Source organism: Salvelinus alpinus, chromosome 15 (assembly GCF_045679555.1).
Source record: "Salvelinus alpinus chromosome 15, SLU_Salpinus.1, whole genome shotgun sequence".
In the NCBI taxonomy this organism is placed as follows: domain Eukaryota; kingdom Metazoa; phylum Chordata; class Actinopteri; order Salmoniformes; family Salmonidae; genus Salvelinus; species Salvelinus alpinus.
Window position 1 is genome coordinate 40,338,607 of NC_092100.1, and position 21,777 is coordinate 40,360,383.

At 41.6% G+C, this 21,777-nt stretch overlaps 2 protein-coding genes across 3 annotated transcripts in view; one reads left to right on the plus strand and one right to left on the minus strand.

Annotated features, from left to right (window-relative positions):
- LOC139540053 (transcription initiation factor TFIID subunit 4-like) overlaps positions 1-2,564 on the plus strand; it is a 39,599-nt gene extending 37,035 nt beyond the window's left edge. For both annotated transcript variants that reach the window (XM_071343590.1, XM_071343592.1), the window contains exon 15: positions 695-2,564. In XM_071343590.1, the coding sequence (XP_071199691.1) occupies positions 695-856 (162 nt within the window). In that variant the 3' untranslated portion in view covers positions 857-2,564. The remainder of the gene's footprint in view (positions 1-694) is intronic.
- Positions 2,105-21,074, minus strand: LOC139540054 (BTB/POZ domain-containing protein kctd15-like). Its single transcript, XM_071343593.1, has 5 exons — positions 20,298-21,074; positions 18,355-18,530; positions 17,539-17,683; positions 7,467-7,769; positions 2,105-5,458 (listed from the first exon to the last, which is right to left on the minus strand). The coding sequence occupies exons 1-5, from the start codon at positions 20,322-20,324 to the stop codon at positions 5,300-5,302; spliced, it is 810 nt and encodes a 269-aa protein (XP_071199694.1). The 5' UTR covers positions 20,325-21,074; the 3' UTR covers positions 2,105-5,299.
- Between the last annotated feature and the right edge of the window lie 703 nt (positions 21,075-21,777).

A 21,777-nucleotide genomic window follows, 5' to 3' on the forward strand; every position in this document is an offset into this window, starting at 1 on the left:
AACTCATTTTACATAATAAGAACCACCATTGGTTCACAAAATGGCCATTTCATAAAACAGACATTTTCTAGTTCCCAAATGTTTTTCCTTGAGCACCGATAATGAAATGTACCCATTGTCACCACCAGGCCCCAGTTAAGGAACCCCTGACTGGCTTGTAGCCTATCAGTTCCAGGATACACTACAGGGCTATTCAGTTAGGCCCAATGTCACGGAGTTCACTAAGACATGTACAATTTTGTCACCCCATCAAACAAGCCTCAGAATACTTCAGTAGTGTGCACCACACAGCATCAACTCAACCCACACTGTATGATATCAGGTTGGTAATTGCTGCTCTTTGAGTTTGTTGGAGCTGTCCCGAAATGGAGAGAACATGGCATTTAGTGTGCACGGTGAGGGTGTGACCGTTTCCCTCAAGCTGTACACACACCTTGTATGAAACTGTGGTGACGTGCACACAAGCCTGGACTATCAAAGGTTAATAGTGAGTGGGACAGGACAGGTGACAGTGAATTGACATTTCTCTGGTTAGACCACATCGCTTGTTCCCCCTGCCTGCATTACTATTGCTTGAGCCTCGATTTTGGCACACAGGCTGGATATCGCCAACACATATTTTAAGTCACTTGAAACAACCCTAAATCATTTACTAGCAGATCTAACTTTTGTCATGCCATCCCTTTCTCCTCAGGTTGCTTTGGGTTCAGGGGCCGGCTCTTCCACAGCCGCCTCCTCCCGCCAACAGCTCCGTCAGCGGATCACGCGAGTCAATCTCAGGGACTTTATCTTCTGCCTGGAGCAGGAGAGGGCCACATCCCGGTCCTTACTGCTCTATAAGGCTCTCCTGAAGTAGTGGAGTCCCCCAGGGTTCTGGACTTCACCTAATACAAATTTGTGACAAGTTTCCCCTTTACCCCAACTCACACACACACACACACACACTCTCCCGTACCACACTATCCTATATCCCCCTAATCTGATGCTAAGCAACCCCACGCCACCCCAACGTTGCCCCCTGATCATACAGCCCCTTGTTCTCACATCAAATCTAGTCTCATTCACTAGCTGTGTCCTTTACAATGCCGAGAGCCTCGAAGCTGGCAGGCGGGCACACACTCGTTTTTTTTACCATGACTCCTGCTATGTACCTGATGAGGTGCCTTTTTGAGTCTGTCCCAATCCGTTGCGTAATTCTCAAACAAAAACCTACAGTTGTAAGATTTATGTCAGGATCCTTGCTATTTTAGCCCAATGGCTACTCACTAAGGATGTTACGTCACACCACAGATAGTTTTGACCGGATTTTCAAGAGGTTTGTTTGGTCACCCTGGGTAGGATCTGTGCTCTCCAGATCAAAACCTACAAACACTTGTGTTATCTACGATTTTCCAAACATTGAAAAGGAACCATTTCAAATTGAAAGATAATGTTTGCATTTTATGTACCATACAAGTAAGTACTGAGTTTGAAAAAACGACAGGTTTTAATTCACCACACCATATAGTGAATGTTAGAGAAATCTATTGTCAGATAAATGTACAGAGTACTGTGATGTCTCATTTTAAAACAACAAATACATACAGTACTTACTAGTTCCAGACCTGGGTCCAATACTTTCAAGTGATTGAGCTGTGCTCGATTTAGTTTGCCTGGTACAGTAGAACCAATGGAATAGTCCCATTAAATGCAAACGCCAAGCTAAATCAAGCACACCTTAATTTGACCCAGGTTTGGCTGGTATACACGGTGGTTTAGGGTTCATATTACGATATTACTGCGCAGCATGTCTGATAGGTATTATGGCAGAATAGTGAAACATAAGATTATATATTTTTTGTGTGTGTGTGTAAAGAGCCAACTCGGTTCATACATAGACTTGTCTCTCCTATTGTAGACCGTGAATCTAGATAAATTACCAGTAGCCATTTTAAGATATTATTATTCAGACTCAAGCTCAGCACAGAACAGGGAGCTGGGCTCTCTTACACACTCACTCAGGCTAATGAAATAAAGACGTCAACAAACAATGTCCTATTGAGCACCATTCCTATAATTTTCTTCTCAAGACCTTAAATTCCATCCAGGATTTATTTAAAAAAAATTCACCTGGAAAGTCAGTCTCTTGCAGCACCACGCAACAAGATCTGTAGAGTGCTTTGCTATATTAATTCTGATCAACATCAAAATGATCTGTCGTAGCGATCAAGCAAGTATTTTTCTAATGCTAATTGTATACAACTGCTCATTTTTTGGGGGTCGAAAGCGCTTTTTTCTCCCAGTTTGACTTTGGAATGACTGAAGGTTTTTAATGCTTTAAATGTATTTTTTACAGTAACAAGCATTTGTTTATATAGTTCTAATTGATCATTGAGATAAAGCTGTGGTGTTAAGAGTCTGGGTCTTGGCACCTAGCTACAGTACCATCTGTTGAAGGACACATTTTTGTGACTATTTATATTTCCTACTATCTGTGTATTCAAACCTGACGCATTTCAGGCGATGCAATTTTACTATTGTTTGTACCTTTGCAAAAAAAATTAAAGAAAGTGACAAAGTACAAATAGCCTGATTTCTTTGATGGTACGGTACATTCGGAAAGTATTCAGACCCTATGACTTTTTCCACATTGTTACGTTAGTCTTATTCTAAAAATATATTTTTTCCCCCTCCTCAATCTTAACAAAATACCCCATAATGACAAAGCGAAAACAGGTTTTAAAAAATTACTGCAAATGTATTAAATAAAAACATACCTTATTTACATGTATTCCCCTTTGCTATGAGACAACCTGTTTTTGTTTTCATTGTGGGGTATTGTGTGTAGATTGAGGGGGGGGGGGCGATTTGATCCATATTAGAATAAGGCTGTAACGTTAACAAATTTTGGAAAAAGTCAAGGGGTCTGAATGCACTTTGTGCCAGGTTGAGTTTGCCTTTTTAGAGTCTTATGAATCTCTGCAACCCAGAACCAAAATCTCCAAGCTACTTGGCTGTCCACGAGAGATTAGTCAAAACCAGTTATCAATACAGCTGTACAAACGAAAGAATATTGACTCCGTAAGCAAACATACCTTAAATATTAACTGAAATTGCAGTTATACAAATCTGTGAAATGTGCACCATATTAACACATCCAAAATCCCAGTTTTCACATCATGAACATTTGTCAGGAAAGTTTTACATTAGTACCAGTCAAAAGTTAAAACCTACTCATTCAAAGGATTTTATTTTTTACAATTTTCTACATTGTAGAATAATAGTAAAGACATCAAAACTAAGAAACAACACATATGGAATCGTGTAGTAACTACAAGTGTTAAACAAATATTTTATATTTGAGATTCTTTAAAGTAGTCACCCTTTGCCTTTGACAGTTTTGCACACTCTTGGCATTCTCTCAACCAGCTTCAAGGAGTTCCCACATATGCTGAGCACTTGTTAGCTGCTTTTCCTTCACTCTGTGGTCCAAATCATCTCAATTGGGTTGAGGTCGGGTGATTGTGGAGGCCAGGTCATCTGATGCAGCACTCCATCACTCTCCTTCTTGGTTAAATAGTCCTTACACAGCCTGGAGGTGTGTTGGGTCATTGTCGTGTTGAAAAACAAATGATAGTGGGACTAAGCGCAAACAAGATGGGATGGTGTATTGCTGCAGAATGCTGTGGTAGCCTTGCTGGTTAAGTGTGCCTTGAATTATAAATAAATCACAGACAGTGTCACTAGCAAAGCACCCCCGCACCATCACTCGTCCATACTTCACTTGGGAACTACACATGCAGAGATCTGTTCACCTACGGTTTGAACCAAAAATCTCAAATTTGCACTCTGACCAAAATACAGATTTCCACCAGTCTAATGTCCATTGCTCGTGTTTCTTGGCCCAAACAAGTCTCTTCTTATTGGTGTACTTTAGTAGTGGTTTCTTTGCAGCAATTTGACCATGAAGGCCTGATTCACGCAGTCTCTTCTGAACAGCTGATGTTGAGATGTGTCTGTTACTTGAACTCTTTGGGCTGCAATTTCTGAGGTTGGTAACTAATGAACTTATCATCTGCAGCAGAGGTAACTGTGTCTTCCTTTCCTGTGGCGGTCCTCATGAGAGCCAGTTTCATCATAGCTCTTGATGGTTTTTGCGACTGCACTTCGAGAAACTTTCCAGATTGACTGACCTTCACGTCTTAAAGTAATGAAGGATTGTCGTTTCTCTTTGCTTATTTGAGCTGTTCTTGCCATAATATGGACTTGGTCTTTTACCAAATAGGGCCTTCTTCTGTATACCCCCCCTTGTCATAACACAACTGATTGGCTCAAGCGCGTTAAGAAGGAAAGAAATTCCACAAATTAACTTTTAACAAGGCACACCTGTTAATTGAAACGCATTCCAGGTGACTACCTCATGAAGCTGGTTGGGAGAATGCCAAGAGTGTGCAAAGCTGTCATCAAGGCAAAGGCTGGCTACTTTGAAGAATCTCAAATAAAATATTTTGATTTAACACTTTTTTTGGTTACTACATGATTCCATACTTGTTGTTTCAGAATGTTGATGTCTTCACTATTATTCTACAATGTAAAAAAAGTACAAATAAAGAAAACCCTTGAATGAGTAGGTGTCCAAACTTTTGACTGGTACTGTATATATAAAAATTGGAAACCCCATATTGTCCATTTGACATTTAATTGAACAAATACCTACACATTACAGTAAATTACATTCAGATCTTGGGTAGGAAGTCGTCAAGAAATGAGGCAAACAGACATGTTCTGTTCTTCCTGTGGTAGGGGATGGCCATTTTTGGCTGCATTTATAGTTTACCAATCATTGGACAAAAGGTCAGAAATGGGATGCCTGTGTAAACGCAGCCATAATGTCTCTGAAGCGGAGGTCATCGGTCATACCAGTAGGGAGTCCCCAGTTAAACCTGGAATTGAGCACCATATTTCTAGAGCTATTTCCTCCTAGTTGTCAACAGCCCAGAAGTGACGGACCGATTCACGTGGATCCTGATAGATACTGTATCTCTGTTGGAAATGGCAGCAGTAAGAGTTCCATACAAACAGAGCTAATGAGCTCACCTCAGACAGACTCATTTCAGAGGATCCCTTTAGTGTCTTTGAGTCTCAATAGAATCACAACCTTCTCACATCTTGCTAGTCCAGTCTACATTGCCACTGGCAAATGATATTCCCAAGCATGAAGAGTCCTTGTGTGTTTTTCACTGTTAAAGTTGTGTAAATAGGACTCGAAAATCAGCACCGGACGTGTTGATCTCTCACGTGTCTCTCTGTTCCTCCCAACCTAGTCCAGAGGCTCTTGTTTGATGTGGGTGGTAGTGCCGATGGACTGACCCCTGCGGAGCTCGCGACACAGGACGTACTCGCTGAACTGTGAGGAGTCAACGCCGCCGCCACATGACGCCGTCACGCTGAAGCCCTTCTGGAACAACCTCTCCAGAACCTGCAGGGAGCACAGGAGAGTCAGACAGGGTCTTTAGACATTTGACATAAGTTATAGTGCCGAGTACGCTATTGTTATACCCTCTTCCTTATACACTATACAGTATATACACAAAAGTATGTGTACACCCCTTCAAATTAGTGGATGCTGCCATTTCAGCCACACCCGTTGCTGACGTATAAAATCGAGCACACAGCCCTGCAATCTCCATAGACAAACGTTGGCAGTAGAATGGCCTTACTGAAGAGTTCAGTGACTTTCAACATGGCAGTCATAGGATTGCCACCTTTCCAACAAGTAATTGTCAAATTTCTGCCCTGCTAGAGCTGCCCCGTCAACTGTAAGTGCTGTAATTGTGAAGTGGAAACGTCTAGGAACTGCTCACCCGCCAAGTGGTAGGCCACACAAGCTCAGAACGGGACCGCCGAGTAAGCTGACTGTCCTCGGACGCAACACTCACTACGAGTTCCAAACTGTCTCTGGAAGCAACGTCAGCACAAGAAACTGTAAAATTTGGTAGAGGAGGAATAATGGTCAGGCTAGGCGCCTTACTTCCAGTGAAGGGAAATCTTAATGCTACAGCATTAAGCATACAATGACATTCTAGATGATCCTGTGCTTCCAACTTTGTGGCAACAGTTTGGGGAAGGCCCTTTCCTGCTTCCGAATGACAATGCCCCCATGTACATAGCGAGGTCCATACAGAAATGGTTTGTCCAGATCGGTGTGGAAGAACTTGACTGGTCTGCCCAGAGACCTGACCTCAACCCCATTGAAAACTTTTGGGATGAATTGGAATGCCGAATGCGAGCCAGGCCTTATCGCCCAACATCTGTGCCCGACCACAGTAATGCTCTTGCGGCTGAATGGAAGCAAGTCCCCGCAGCAATGTTCCAACATCTAGTGGAACGCTTTCCCAGAAGAGTGGAGGGTGTTATAGCAGCAAAAGGGGGACGAAGTCCATATTAATGCCCATGATTTTGGAATGAGATGTTCGACGAGCAGGTGACCAAAAGTATGTATAATAGAGTTGACCAGGAGCCATATAAGAACAGAGTTGACCTATAACTACATCACTGCACCTGAACTGAGTTGAGCCTATTAAGAACTTAAACATTTTAAACTGGGTTTGCAAAGTAACTGAAGTAAGTCAGTCTGCCATGTTACAGAGTTTACTTTCAGTCTTCAGCATTGCTGGATGACCCGATCTGCGGTGTACACAAAACATTAAGACTGACCAGGTGAATGCAGGGGAAAGCTATGATCCTTTATTGATGTCACTTATAAAATCCCCTTCAAATCAGTTATAGATCAATTGGAAGAGACCAGTTAAAGGACTTTTAAGCCTCGAGACAATTGAGACATGGATTGTGTATGTGTGCCATTCCGAGGGTGAATAGGCAAGACAAAATATGTACAGTGCCTTCGGAAAGTATTCAAACCACTTGACTTTTTCCGCATTTTGTTAGGTTACAGCCTTATTCTAAAATGTATTAAATTGTTTGTTTTTTCTTCCATTTAAAAATGATGGCCACTGTTCTTGGAGACCTTAATCAATTTTAGAATAAGGCTGTAACGTAACAAAATGTGGAAAAAGGTCAAAGGGGCTTTCCGAAGGCACTAAGTGAAACGGGGTACTGTAGTAGGTGCCAGGCACACCGGCTTTGTGTCCAGAACTTCCAACACTGCTGGGTTTTTCACGCTCAATAATTTCCCGTGTGTATCAAGAATGGTCCACCACCCAAAGGACATCCAGCCAACTTGACAACTATGGGAAGCGTTGGAGTCAACGTGGGCCAGTCGACCATTCTTGAACCCTGTGGAACGCTTTCGACACCTTGTCGAGTCCATGCCCCGACGAATTGAGGCTGTTCTTAAGTCAAAAGGGGAGGGTGCAACTCAATATTAGGAAGTTAATCCTAATGTTTGGTATGCTCAGTGGCATTTACCTGAATCCACATCAGAACAGAATTGACCTATAGAACTACAACTATATCACTGTCCGTACCTGAACTGAGTTGAGCCTGCAGTAGCCGTTGAGAGGGAATCTGATTACGTGCGTGGGGTCGTGGTTCCAGCCGGCATTCACAGAGTTACACATGACGTCTCCAGTCTCGGGGAAGATCTCCTCGATGAGCACCTTCCCTCCGCTGAGGGCGATCCTCTCCCCCAGGTCAGGGGTCACTCGGACCACCAGGCACTCGCAGGGTGGTCTCTTCTGGCCCTCCTGCTCCGTCTGCCAGCGCTCCAGCTCGCGGACCATGGGTGTCAGTTGGTAGTAGCGAGCCTCCTCGTATAGCTGGGGGAAGTCCTGTCATAGTAGAAACACATAAGCAAGGATACATACCCACAAGAACACACAAACGCAAGAAAGCATACACAAACACATATGAATACATGAACACCAGGGTTTCCATTAGCTGGTAATAGCTGTCCAGGAGAATAAGAGAAGGAGACTAAGAAACATCTATTGATGGAAATACATTTGACTGGTCATGTTTATCAGTCCATAGGTTAATTTGCATAATTTAGTGGAATTAAATTTGCGTGTGTGTACAATATATTCGTTATGCACAGTATCTTATCACACGCGTACAGTATACAGATACAGAGCCTGTGAGCGGAAAATCTGTCAAAGCGCAAGCACTGCTGCTAGAGCATCTTGTGCTGCTTTCAAGACAACTGGAAACTCATGACATTAGTGATCTTCAGATCGGGAATTTGGAGCTCTAGAAATAAATCCTTGTTTCAACAGGATGTTGTATCTATCTATACCTTATGTCATGCCTTTTTGGTTTTATTGACAATATCTGTTGGGGAAAAGGTTGGATGTTGCCACATACATCATTTTGTTAAGTAAGGAAGTTTCTATTCAAATGATTAATAAATATTATCCTGCCAACAACTATATGAAGTAAAACAAAAAAACATGCATTCGAATTGTACATTTTGTAATGACCACCCAGAAACGGTGTTGCATCTTTTTTGGCATTGTCTTCATGTAAGGAATCTCTGGCAAGACATCAGCAGATTTATAATTGAACATTTCAGATTTTAGACCATTATGGAGAGATGTGCTGCTTGGATTCCTTACCTACGAGTTAAACAAATACATTTACAAACAAAACAGAACATTTTCTTACCTTACAATTTTTTGGAGGAACTATTTGAATACAATTTAACACTCTACCAACAAAAAAAGCTGTTAGAATTCTAAGTGTGTGTATGTTTGAACACACACACCAGTTGACGTCTGAAGTTTACATACACCTCAGCCAAGTACATTTAAACTCAGTTTTTCACAATTCCTGACATTTAATCCTAGTAAAATGTCCCTGTCTTAGGTCAGTTAGAATCACCACTTTATTTTAAGAATGTGAAATGTCAGAATAATAGTACAGAGAATGATTTAATTCAGCTTTTATTTATTTCATCACATTCACAGTGGGTCAGAAGTTTACATACACTCAATTAGTATTTGGTAGCATTGCCTTTAAATTGTTTAACTTGGGTCAAACGTTTCAGGTAGCCTTCCACTCGCTTCCCACAATAAATTGGGTGAATTTTGGCCCCTTCCTCCTGACAGAGCTGGTGTAACTGAGTCAGGTTTGTAGACCTCCTTGCTCGCACACGCTTTTTCAGTTCTGCCCACAAATCTTCTATAGGATTGAGGTCAGGGCTTTGTGATGGCCACTCCAATAGCTTGACTTTGTTGTCCTTAAGCCATAACTTTGGAAGTATGCTTGGGGTCATTGTCCATTTGGAAGACCCATTTGCGACCAAGCTTTAACTTCCTGACTGATGTCTTGAGATGTTGCTTCAATATATCCACATAAATGTCCTGCCTCATGATGCCATCTATGTTGTGAAGTGCACAAGTCCCTCCTGCAGCAAAGCACCCCCACAACATGACGCTGCCACCCCTGAGCTTCACGGTTGGGATGGTGTTCTTTGGCTTGCAAGCCTCCCCCTTTTTCCTCCAAACATAACGATGGTCATTATGGTCAAATAGTTATATTTTTGTTTCATCAGACCAGAGAACATCTCTCCAAAAAGTACAATCTTTGTCCCCATGTGCAGTTGCAAACCGTAGTCTGGCTTTTTTATGGCGGTTTTGGAGCAGTGGCTTCTTCCTTGCTGAGCGGCCTTTCAGTTTATCGATATAGGACTCGTTTTACTGTGGATATAGATACTTTTGTACCCGTTTCCTCCAGCATCTTCACAAGGTCCTTTGCTGATGTTCTGGGAATGATTTGCACTTTTTTCACCAAAGTACGTTCATCTCTAGGGGACAGAACGCGTCTCCTTCCTGAGCGGTATGATGGCGGCGTGGTCCCATGGTGTTTATACTTGCGTACTATTGTTTGTACAGATGAACGTGGTACCTTCAGGCATTTGGAAATTGCTCCCAAGGATGAACCAAGTCTTGGCTGATTTCTTTTGATTTTCCCATGATGTCAAGCAAAGAGGCACTGAGTTTGAAGGTAGGCCTTGAAATACATCCACAGGTACATCTCCAATTGACTCAAATGATGTCAATTAGCCTATCAGAAGCTTCTAAACTCATGACATAATTTTCTGCAGTCAACTTAGTGTATCTAAACTTCTGACCCACTGGAATTGTGATACAGTGAAGTATAAGTCAAATAATCCGTCTGTAAACAATTGTTCGAAAATGTACTTGTGTCATGCACAAAGTAGATGTCCTAACCGACTTGCCAAAACTATAGTTTGTTAACAAGACATTTGTGGAGTGGTTGAAAAACGAGTTTTAATGACTCCAACCTAAGTGTATGTAAACTTTCGACTTCAACTGTGTGTGTGTATATATATATATATATATATATACACATACATACATACCACATACGTTCCCCCATGTACTTTTTGTTGTTAATAACAAAACAAAAAAAATTGAAAGAGGCCCGAGTTCCCGAGTTGGAATACCGAAATGGATGACCGCTCAAAACTATTTCCCCCCCCAGTCTGTGCTCGTTTTCCCCCCAGTTCCCAGTTGTCTAGAACGTACAACAGTCTGAGATTTACACGTTCCCAGTTGTTTTGAACGCGGCATCCAACAGCAGCGGAAGGCAGGCTTCATCAGTGCGTCACACACCTCTTCGCAATGAGCTGGAGGCAGTATGCATTTTGAAAACATATACTTAACCCTTGTGTGGTGCTCATGTTTTTGTTATTCACCCGATGTTCGCGGGTCTGATAGACCCACAACATTATTGGGTTTTTAAAACAATACAGCCATAACAATTTACGTAAAAATACTTAGATGTTGACTTATCAGTTGCAAGCAATATAGACAGCATACATAGTTAGTATTTACCATTTACCTCTGCTAGATCCCATTTGTCAATTAAAAGCGCAGTTTTTTAAATAATTAAAAATATATATATTTTACCTTTATTTAACTAGGCAAGTCAGTTAAGAACAAATTCTTATTTACAATGATGGCCTACCAGGGAACAGTGGGTTAACTGCCTTGTTCAGGGGCTGAAGGGCAGATTTTTACCTTGTCAGCTTGTGGGTTCGATCCAGCAACCTTTCGGTTACTTGCCCAACACTCTGACCACTAGGCTATCTGCCGCCCCATAATCAAGACATGGGTGGAATAAATCATGTTTATCTTGAACATATATAAATAAAAACAAGGTTTTAATCACTATTGATGTTTATTGCTGTAAACTGAACAAATTGGAAGGACAAATTTTACGGAAATGATAAATGAGCCCCATTGAACTCAAATTAAGGCCGGTCTACACACCACATGAGGGACAGAGTTATACTGTGTGTGTGTTGCAAATGTATTTATTGCACGATGCATGTGTACTGTGTCTTCCTGTCCTTCTTGGGTCCACACATATCACAGCACTTCTTGTTGCTACCGTCTATAAATCTAGAATGATGAAAACACTTAGTCCAGGAATTTTACTAATATCTCACTCACATATATAGTTAGAGCAGACCAAGGTAAGAGAGTCAGAAACACACACATGCAACAACACTCACACCTACTTCCGGTATTGGAGTTGTTGGTTCTGTGGGTCGGGCGGATGGGGCACCAGCATCCTCCTCCAGAATCCTCCTCACGATGACTGCAGAAACTGGAGTCCTTGTGTTGCCTCCTCTGGATTTGAGGTCTTACCAATGCATTGCCCAGCTCCTTGAGAAAGAGTCGTCTCCTCTGGAGCTTCCCTCTGTTCCAATCTGGGTTCAACGCCATCCAGATGACAAACGCGTTGTACGCCGAGATGTTGAAGAATATCACAAGTGGCCAGCGTAGGGTTCTTCTTTTGCAGCTGTAGCCAGTCACCAGCTTGTCTAAATTGTCCACCCCTCCTTTTGTAGCATTGTAATCCATTATGATTTCAGGTTTTTTTATGTTCCTGGACACAGATTCTCCAATCCCTATGCAGCGTACTCATGAGTACCATGTTTGCCATTGGCTCTACGGACATGTCGGCCGTGAACACAAACTTAGAGGAATTGATCGGCCTGTTCCGTGTATTCAATAGCTAAGGTGGGAGCTTTGGCTTGTTTTTTCATACTGTTCCTACCATTGTCAGCTTCCTTTTGAGGAGCTCCTGTCCCAGCTTGTGCAAAGTAAAAAAGTTATTGCATGTGATATTGTGGCCACGGAGTCCCTGTGTCACATCCAAGTCAACCCGCATCTCTTGGTTCTTCTCAGGGGCTCCTCCATCTGGCTTCCCCGTATACACTTGCAAGTTCCACACATATGATGACGCAGCATCACAGGCAGCCCAGATCTTGATTCCATATTTTGAGTGTTTAGACGGTATGTACTGCCTAAAGGGGCAGCGGCCCCTAACTGGCATAAGCTGCTCATCAACAGTAATGTTGGGCCCAGGGTTGTAAAACAGGGGAAGACGGTCCACCCACTTGTTCTACATTGGCCTGCACTGCAGCTAGCTTGTCTCTCAACCGCTGAGCTGGTCTGGTGTCTTGGTTATCGAAGTGGATAATCCTGGAAATAATGTGGAAGTTCTCTGCCAGTTTCTGCATCCCACAGGGATTCTGGGGATTCCCCATTAAATCTGAAAACACCAGCAAGGATAAGTACCCTAAAGTATGCATGTAAATGACTTTGGTCCATCTCCTTCCATCTCTCTTCAAAAACACACCTTCCCTTCAAATTAAAGCAGTTCAGAATGATTTTCTGGATGGTGTCTGGGATGAACAGTTCAAAAGAACACTATGTCCTGCACATGAGTAACCGCCATCCGCGTCGGCCCTGGTTGCATCCTTATCGCATTGGCAGCCATGCGGGGTGGCTCATTCCTTGGGCAAGAAGACCATTCGATTTCAACAAAATTTGACATCCATATTTTTCCTCCTGCAGAATGCTGATGAGCTGGTTGCTGACGGGCTGGTCCTGGGACTGGCTGAGGGTCAATCTCATCCTCTTCTTCCAACTGTCAGACTCCAAATTGACTGAGACATGAACATTTTTCATCTTCCAGGCTGGAAGATGCTCCTTCCACACTAGCTTCTCTCTCTGCAAAAATGATTTCTAAGACCCTCTGAGCAGAGATTATTTTTGCCATTCTGATTGATTGTGGTAAGGAGCCACACAAGCAAAACTATTTGTTGTGTCTCTCCCCCAATTTGCACCTGGCGGGGGTAGAGTGTGGGAAAATACTACATTTTTTACAATGTATCAAAATAATGTAATATTTTGTGCACATTGTGCAGATTCCAGCAAGAGATTGTGTAGTTTCACACACTACAAAGGGTAAAGAGAGTGAGAAAAGCAGGAGACAGACAGGTTCTTGGTGCTATGTTGAAACAGCAGGCCCAGGGAGGAGGAAGACAGAGTGATGGCACCCATTTTTACTTGTTTTCACCCACACTTTTATTACCCTCGCGTCCAGTGGACCCAAACACCACATATGCAATATAACATGTGTATGGGGGTGCACAGTGTTCAGTCAATAAAAATGTGTTATTTCATACAGTGGCAAGAAAAAGTATGTGAACCCTTTGTAATTACCTGGATTTCTGCATAAATTGGTCATCAAATTTGATCTGATCTTCATCGACAATAGACAAACAGTGTGCTTAAACTAATAACACAAATTATTAACTTTTTCTTATCTATATTGAATACATCATTTAAACATTCACAGTGGAGGTTGGAAAAAGTATGTGAACCCCTAGGCTAATGACTTCTCCAAAAAGCTAATTGGAGTGAGGAGTCAGCTAACCTGGAGTCCAATCAATGAGACGAGATTGGAGATGATGGTTAGGGCTGCCTTGCCCTATATAAAATAAAATAAAATTGAACCGTGCCTCGAACAAAATAAATCTTAGAAGACCTAAGATTAAGAATTGTTGACTTGCATAAAGCTGGAAAGGTTTACAAAAGTATCTCAAAGTGTTGACGTTTATCAGTCCACGGTAAGACAACTTGTCTATAAATGGAGAAAGTTCAGTACTGTTGCTACTCTCCCTAGGAGTGGCCGTCCTGCAACGATGCAAGAGCACAGCGCAGAATGCTCAATGAGGTTAAGAATCCTAGCGGGTCAGCTAAAGACTTACAGAAATCTCTGGAACATGCTAACATCTCTGACGAGTCTACGATATGTGAAACACTAAACAAGAATTGTGTTCATGGGAGGACACCACGGAAGAAGTCACTGCTGTCCAAAAAAAACATTGCTGCATTTCTGAAGTTCGCAAAAGAGCATCTGGATTTTCCACAGCGCTACTGGCAAAATATTGTGCGGACAGATGAAACTAAAGTTGAGTTGTTTGGAAGGAAGGAACACACAGTATGTGTGGAGAAAAAAAAGGCACAGCACACCAACATCAAAACCTCATCCCAGCTATAAAGTATGGTGGGGGGAGCATCATGGTTTGGGGCTGCTTTGCTGCCTCAGGGCCTGGACAGCTTGCTATCGTCGAAGGAAAAATGAATTCCCAAGTTTATCAAGACATTTTGCAGGAGAATGTTAGGCTATCTGTCCGCACATCAGCAGTTGTGTGATGCAACAGGACAACAACCCAAAATACAGAAGTAAATCAACAACAATGGCTTGAACAGAAGAAAATACAACTTCTGGAGTGGCCCAGTCAGAGTCCTGACCTCAACCCGATTGGTGTGGCATGACCTCAAGAGAGCAGTTCACACCAGACATCCCAAGAATATTGCTGAGGAATGAGGAATGGTCCAAAATTCCTCCTGACCGTTGTGCTGGTCTGATCCGCAACTACAGAAAACATTGAGGTTATTGCTGTCAAAGGAGGGTCAACGAGTTCTTAAATCCAAGGGTACACATACTTTTCCCACCCTGCACTGTGAATGTTTACACTGTGTGTTCAATAAAGACATGAAAACATATAATTGTTTGTGTGTTATTAGTTTAGGCAGACTGTGTTGGTCTATTGTTGTGACCTAGATGAAGATCAGATCAAATTTGATGACCAATTTATGCAGAAATCCAGGTATTTACAAAGTCTTCACACATTTGATGCGTAACCTACTGCCTTGTATGCATTGCTGCGCTTGGAATGTGAAGAAAAAACGTAGTTTATCAACATGAAGCTTAATGTTCTGATTTGTTGCATTATTATAATAATAACTTATTTTTCTAAATGTATGTAGCATAGGCCTACTGGTTGTTTGAATTTGGGATCCATCTTCCCCCAACTGGCCCAGAGTGTTTGGAATAGGATATTCATTTCTCAACAAGCTGACCAATAAAAAGGAAGCCTAAACTTTACTAGAGTATATTGACATAGGCTAGTGACTTTTCTGTTAGTCTCATAGTGTAAACCAAATGTTTATCTTTACACAAACAAAGATTGCAGTTTTAAAACTGCTGTAAAAGTGCAGTAACTGCAGTCGACTGGTATTTTGGACTTGCAGAATAACTGCAGAATAACTGCAGTGTACAGCAGTTGACCGGCAGTTATACTGCACAATTACTGCAGTAAAAAAACATTATAATAATAATAATATTTGGGGTGCAGTAGTTGCAACATACTGCAGTTATACTGCAATCTTCTTTTGAAAGGGAAGACGTGTCTTTACATCTCACTCTCCCCTGTATCATCCCCTTGCATGCCCTATATTATGACAGCATTGCAGCACATAGATGTGCACACACACACAAACTTCTGTTTAGAATTACTGCGTGTGAAACAGAGAGAGCTGCTTCTATCTGCCTTTGCGCCATACTGCTTCTGACAACAGGCGTACACAGAGCTGCTGACCCCTCAGGCTCCTCTCTGTATCAAAGCCTGCCTCCTTAGCTCCCCCTCCATTCATAGGCTTGAAGCGAGGGATAGATGTGTTTTATAAAAAGAGGGCTCTATCTGCAGGGCACTTTAGTCATCCTGTGCAAAGGACAGAATAACACAGCTACACTAACTACAGAGAAGGATACACACACACACACACACACACACACACATTTACACATGCACACACACACATCAATTTAGCAAAACACACAATGCCCCTACTTCCAGCCATGCAGAACTGGCCCCTGTAGAAGCCCAAGGCATAATGGATAACTGATTAAAGTGTTCGAATACTGCAGTTTACACACACTGAGTGCCTATAGTGGCACACCGTGAGAATTAAGCTAACGATGTGTTTCTGGGTACTGCAGGATAATTTGTATGACTTTACGGTCATGTTGGGGTTTGCATAACCATCCTGAAATCACTGTGAGAGACACTATTATTTCATACACAGAACAAAATCCCACAAATTTACCAAGACTGCATTTTCATACCAGCTTTTTGTATATCTAGAATGGGTAGGGGGTAATAAAAATAAAAAAATGGCAAAAAAATGAAAAGCCACCTAAAGACCTAGTCATGATTCCTGCATTTTCCCAGACCCTGTAACCAAAATATAGGTATTGGGTCTGTGTGATAATGACAAAGTAAAGAGGTTTTTACAAATGTTTGCTAATTTATTCAAAACCAAAAAGCAGAAATACCTTATTTACATAAGTATTCAGACACTTTGCTATGAGACTCGAAATTGAGCTCAGGTGCATCCTGTTTCCATTGATCGTCCTTGAGATGTTGACCTGTGGTAAATTCAATTGATTGGATATAATTTGGAAAGGCACACACCTGTCTATATAAGGTCCTACAGTTGGCAGTGCATGTCAGAGCAAAAACCAAGCCATGAGGTCAAAGGAATTGACCTTCCAGAAGGACAACCATCTCTGGAGCACTCTACCAATCAGGCCTTTATGGTTGAGTGGCCAGACGGAAGCCACTCCTCAGTAAAAGGCACATGACAGCCCACTTGGAGTTTGCCGAAAGGCACCTAAAGGACTCTCAGACCATGAGAAACAAGATTCTCTGGTCTGATGAAACCAAGACTGAACTGCCAAGCGTCACGTCTGGAGGACACCTGGCACCATCATTACGGTGAAGCATGGTGGTGGCAGCATCATGCTGTGGGCATGTTTTTCAGGGGCAGGTACTGGGAGACTAGTCAGGATCGAGGGAAAGATGAATGGAGCAAAGTAGACGGATCCTTGATTAAAACCTGCTCCAGTGCGCTCAAACTTGTTTTTGCTTTGTCATTATGGGGTATTGTGTGTAGATTGATGAGTAAAAAAAGATTTAATCAATTTTAGAATAAGGCTGTAACGTATCAAATTGTGGAAAAAGTCAAGGGGTCTGAATACTTCCGAATGCACTGTATTATTAAAAGGGTTATACCCGCCAACAAGTGGTAAATAACGAGCTGTTTGAAAGGGGGTCATATAAATATTGCCTTATATTTTTACAGGTAACATACCACATCTGCGGTCTGAAATGGGTGTAAGTTTGTATGTGTAAAAAAAAAGTTGGGAAATTAAGTAATACCTGGTTAATAGACTGTGTTAGCCTAGGCATTAGCTCAGAAATAAAACAAGTCTTCATGCCTCAGGCAAGTTTATGCATAAGTAACAAAGTTGGTTTGGTTGAACTATGCTCGGGTGATAAGTAAAGTAATGTATTAGGCCTATTTTAGTCTTTTGGTGAGATGTGAGCTATTTTGGACAAGTGTTGTCCTCCTGGATTGTGAACTGTACCTTGAAGTCCTCTGGGAGCAGTAGTTTGCAGGTCCTGAGGAAGCTGAGGATGTATCTGAATATATCTCCATCCCTGTCTATGAAGTAGTGCTGCTTCAAGCTGTCCAGTACAATGGGCTCTGTTCCATTAAACAGACGACTGATTCTGGAGAGAAAGACAATGGTTAAGAGCTCTAGATTAATACTATGAAACAAGTAGTACTTGAAGTATGTTTAGTGATGCGTAAAACTTGTTTCTAGTGTAGTTGATCATTCCTTGAGAGTGATGTAAGTCATGTAGGCCTACATTTTAGGCAGGAAGTGGGCTACAAAGTTTATTTTAGTACAGAACATTAATTGGGTCTACTATGACTTCGGAATCACATACTGGTTTGAATACAACACTCTCTCTCTCTCTCTCTCTCTCCCTCTCCCCCTCTAAATCGATGCCAACTGCACAGTACTCATCTTTCTTCTCCCCTATGCCTGAGGTGGTCCTCTCCTCTTCCAGCAGGAGTCTCACCTCACAGCTCCAGACAGCTCAGCCTTCTCCACTCGCTCTTTGTCTTCCAAAAAGCAATTAAAATCTACTCTTTTCTTTTCTCTCTCTGCCCTCTCTCTGTATTTGCTTGCTCTCAGACCAATTATCATGGATGCCAAGCTGCTTGCGTTTCAACACGATGCTAGGTGGATTTCTAGAAGTAATTGAATAACGTATCAGTCATAATGCACAGTCAGTAGGAAAAAAGTTAGTATTGAATCAATAATACATTATTTTCCATGAGAAAATTATTCACATTGCCATGGTGGTGCTACTTTATGGCCTTATACTCTTACCTAGACTCTGGGTATTTGGTGAGAGTACCCAGGCTGCTGGTGTACATGTGTCCTCCCACGTCGATGTGGACCGGGGCGTTGGCTTTAGTCAGCTGGGCCGGTGATGGGATGCCCTGGGCATTCATTGGAGAAACTGGAGAACGACTCATAGACATCCTGGACATGCTTCTTCCCTCCTACAGGAACACATGGAAAGAGATAGTATTTGTTATAGAAGTGTGTACTGCATCTGCCCTGAGCTGAGTAAAGTGAAATGTAGTGAGAAGTCTACTTTTTATTGAAGTTAGGCTACTGATTGTGTAATGACGTGAAGCAATAGCAAATGAGGTGTATGACTCTGGGCTCGCAGCCAATCAAATTGTTTGAGAGATACATAAGCCTCAGCATTCCCCAATTAACATGAATACAATATTCATAAGCTGCAGACAGTTGTTGAAGTTGCCCACACTGGGTGAACAGAGGGTGTTCATGACCCCAGGGCACTGGGCAAGTGCAGCTTCTGGATTAATTAAACCAACCATCCCCCACCAAGTCTCTCCATTGTAAAGAGGTTCTTTGAACCATAAAAAGGTGAACTTCATTCAATGTTTTGCCAGGGGCAAGATACCCGGGGCTCCTGAGCAGAGCACACAGAGTTCTCACTAGATTTCCTGGGTGTTGTCTCCTCTGCATAGTCAGAAACCAGTATTTTATGAAATCCAATTATTAATTTATTTTTTAAACACATTTCTGGCCATAAAACCAAGTGAAAAAAATATATTGCAGAGAATCTACTTAACACTTGCATACTTTCCCCTCATATTTTGAAATTGAACATTCTTTAGCATATTATTTCAGACATTAATTCAATCAAGATGCGGTATAGAGGTCAATGGGGGAGAGGGGGGGGGGGGCGAATCTCCTCATTGCCCCCTAGCAAAATTTGCCTATTGTTCATATGTGTATTTCATAATATGTTGAAGTGAAAATCGGAGTATAATGTTTGTAATATGGATGTCAACCCCAACACATGTTCATGTCATCACCAATCAACTGCATTACAGTTAAAGGTGCTACACATAGGATTTATAGATTTTTCTTGCATTGTAATTTCACAAAATGTCAGTGAAGAATTTTAGCAACCAGGAAATAAATCAGAACAGCTTTCCCAGTTTAACAACTAGGTGCTGCTCCAGCTGGAGAAATCAATAGGCGAATATCACAGCCAATCACAACACTGGCGGGTAAGTAATACTATAAAACATTATTATTCCACTATTAGAGGCAGATATATTATGGACATTTTCTGAAATTACAATGCACATTTTAATTATATGTGTAGCACCTTTAAAAACGAGGACTACATCAACGAATGCTAGCTATGCTAACCAGATTATACGAACGGGAGTTAGCATATAGCTTCTAAACCTGAAAAGGGACTTCTAAATGTTATGCAGCGAAAACAGCCAAATATATCCAAATTGGATTTAAGTAACCCCATTTTGGGTCTGTTACAACACATAAATCATGACGGATGACAAATATCCACTTTGCTAGATCCGATTTGTTGAATGTGCACCAATGTGGTCAATGGAACGTCTGAGTTCCATCGACCCCTTTACCGTATCTTGAATCGAATAGAAACTACAGTATCTCAATAAATTGAATCCACCGTTTCAAACATTTTAGATCAGATGCGTTCCGGTGATTCTATCAGGTCACTGAAGCTTCCGTTCCACTAGAATATTACAAATACATTTGGCACAATCCAATAGTATCCGAATACAGGCGGCTAGTTTTTCTTGGCGTTTGGAGTCCAAATGTTTGAAAACTTTGGGGATAATCCCGGGAAATCTACACCAACGCAAGGATTTTAGAGCGTCCCGGTCTTTAAAAATCAATTTGTCAGACAGACTAGCCTACCCCCCCAAAACAACTACAAACGAAACAAATTGCGTCCTTACCTGGGAGGACACGGATAGAGAAGACATAGGAATCTCTTATCCCTTTCAATTGTATCTCTGTTTTATGCCAGTTTGGTCGTCGTTTGCTGTATATCTGTCTTTGTCCGGGTCTTTCCTTTTCTGATATGATGAAACCGTCGAGTTTTATGAGAAGAAAACCAGTCCGTCTCTAAATAAGAAGAGGGCTAGAAATATTCTTGCTCTGGGCTATTCAAACGCCTGCAGGGCAAGGATTACGTTATAATAGAGCAGCCTTTTCTATCTCGCCTCATTTCGGTTCAAGATGAAAATGAGATCTACTGTTTCTTATTTCACAAGTACATTTTATTTTACCAAAAAACATCGCAGTTTTATTCCAACGGAGAGCAGTCTGGTCTGCTGCATGGGTAGCAGTGTTCGGTTTAATCTTGCTCCCAATTGTCAGAACTCCCTCATCGGATTTAGGAGTGTGAAAATTGGCTACGTTCGTCCCCCAAAAAACATACATGTAACGTTTTGATCAAATGTCTAATAAAAGGGATACTGTGAATGTCCATAAAACTATTAAATGATAGGCTCTTAAATAAAACTGTCGCACAGACAGGGCGCCCGCAGATCCTCTCAGTTCTGTAGTGTGCTCGTCTCTCTCCCCAATAGTTTTATATTTTAACATCAAACATCTCCCTGGAATTTAAGCCAAATTACGTCTATCGTCATGCATTATGCCATAGCAAAAACCGCCTTAGGCAAAATGTGCCATTTCAGTTATTGCGCGCTAGTAGATGGAGATGCTTGCCCCGAGCGCGTGCAGGCAGATACGTTTTACTCCTCAAACACTAGCTCAGTTTGGTAGTCTATTGGTATCATTCATCCATCAAAATGGGTCACTACAGTGCATGATCTAGCCATATGGTCACCAATTTGCGTTCCATTGCTCAGAAAGATTCCAAAAACTGTAATGACCATTTTTGCACCAGTGCTCTAGACATTAATTGCCAGGGTTGGGGAGTAACTGATTACATCAGTTACATGTAATCTGATTACAAACGGTCATCTGTTACTTTACCAGCAACACTGTTGTAATCAGATTACAGATACTTTTTGAAAAACTAGATTACTTCTTGGATTACTTTTAAATTCAGATTTTTGGTAAAAAATACATTGACACCTTTCTGTTTTCTCAATGACAGTCAATTCAGAATTGAAAAAAGGTGCACGTTTTAGTTTTTCCCCTGAGCAAGTCTGACCACAAGTCAGAGACCACTATGATGACACACCAGATGTGTTTTAATGGATCCTTTTTGTCTTCTAATGCCTCTTAAGGGGAAAGTAATCCAACAGTAACAAAGTAAAAAGATTACTTTACTGAGTTTGGGTAATCCAAAAGTTAAATGACTGATTACAATTTTGAACAGGTAACTAGTAACTGTAATGGTTTTCATTTAGAAAGTTACCTACCCAACCCTGTCAATTGCCCATATGTTTAGATTGATTGTCAACT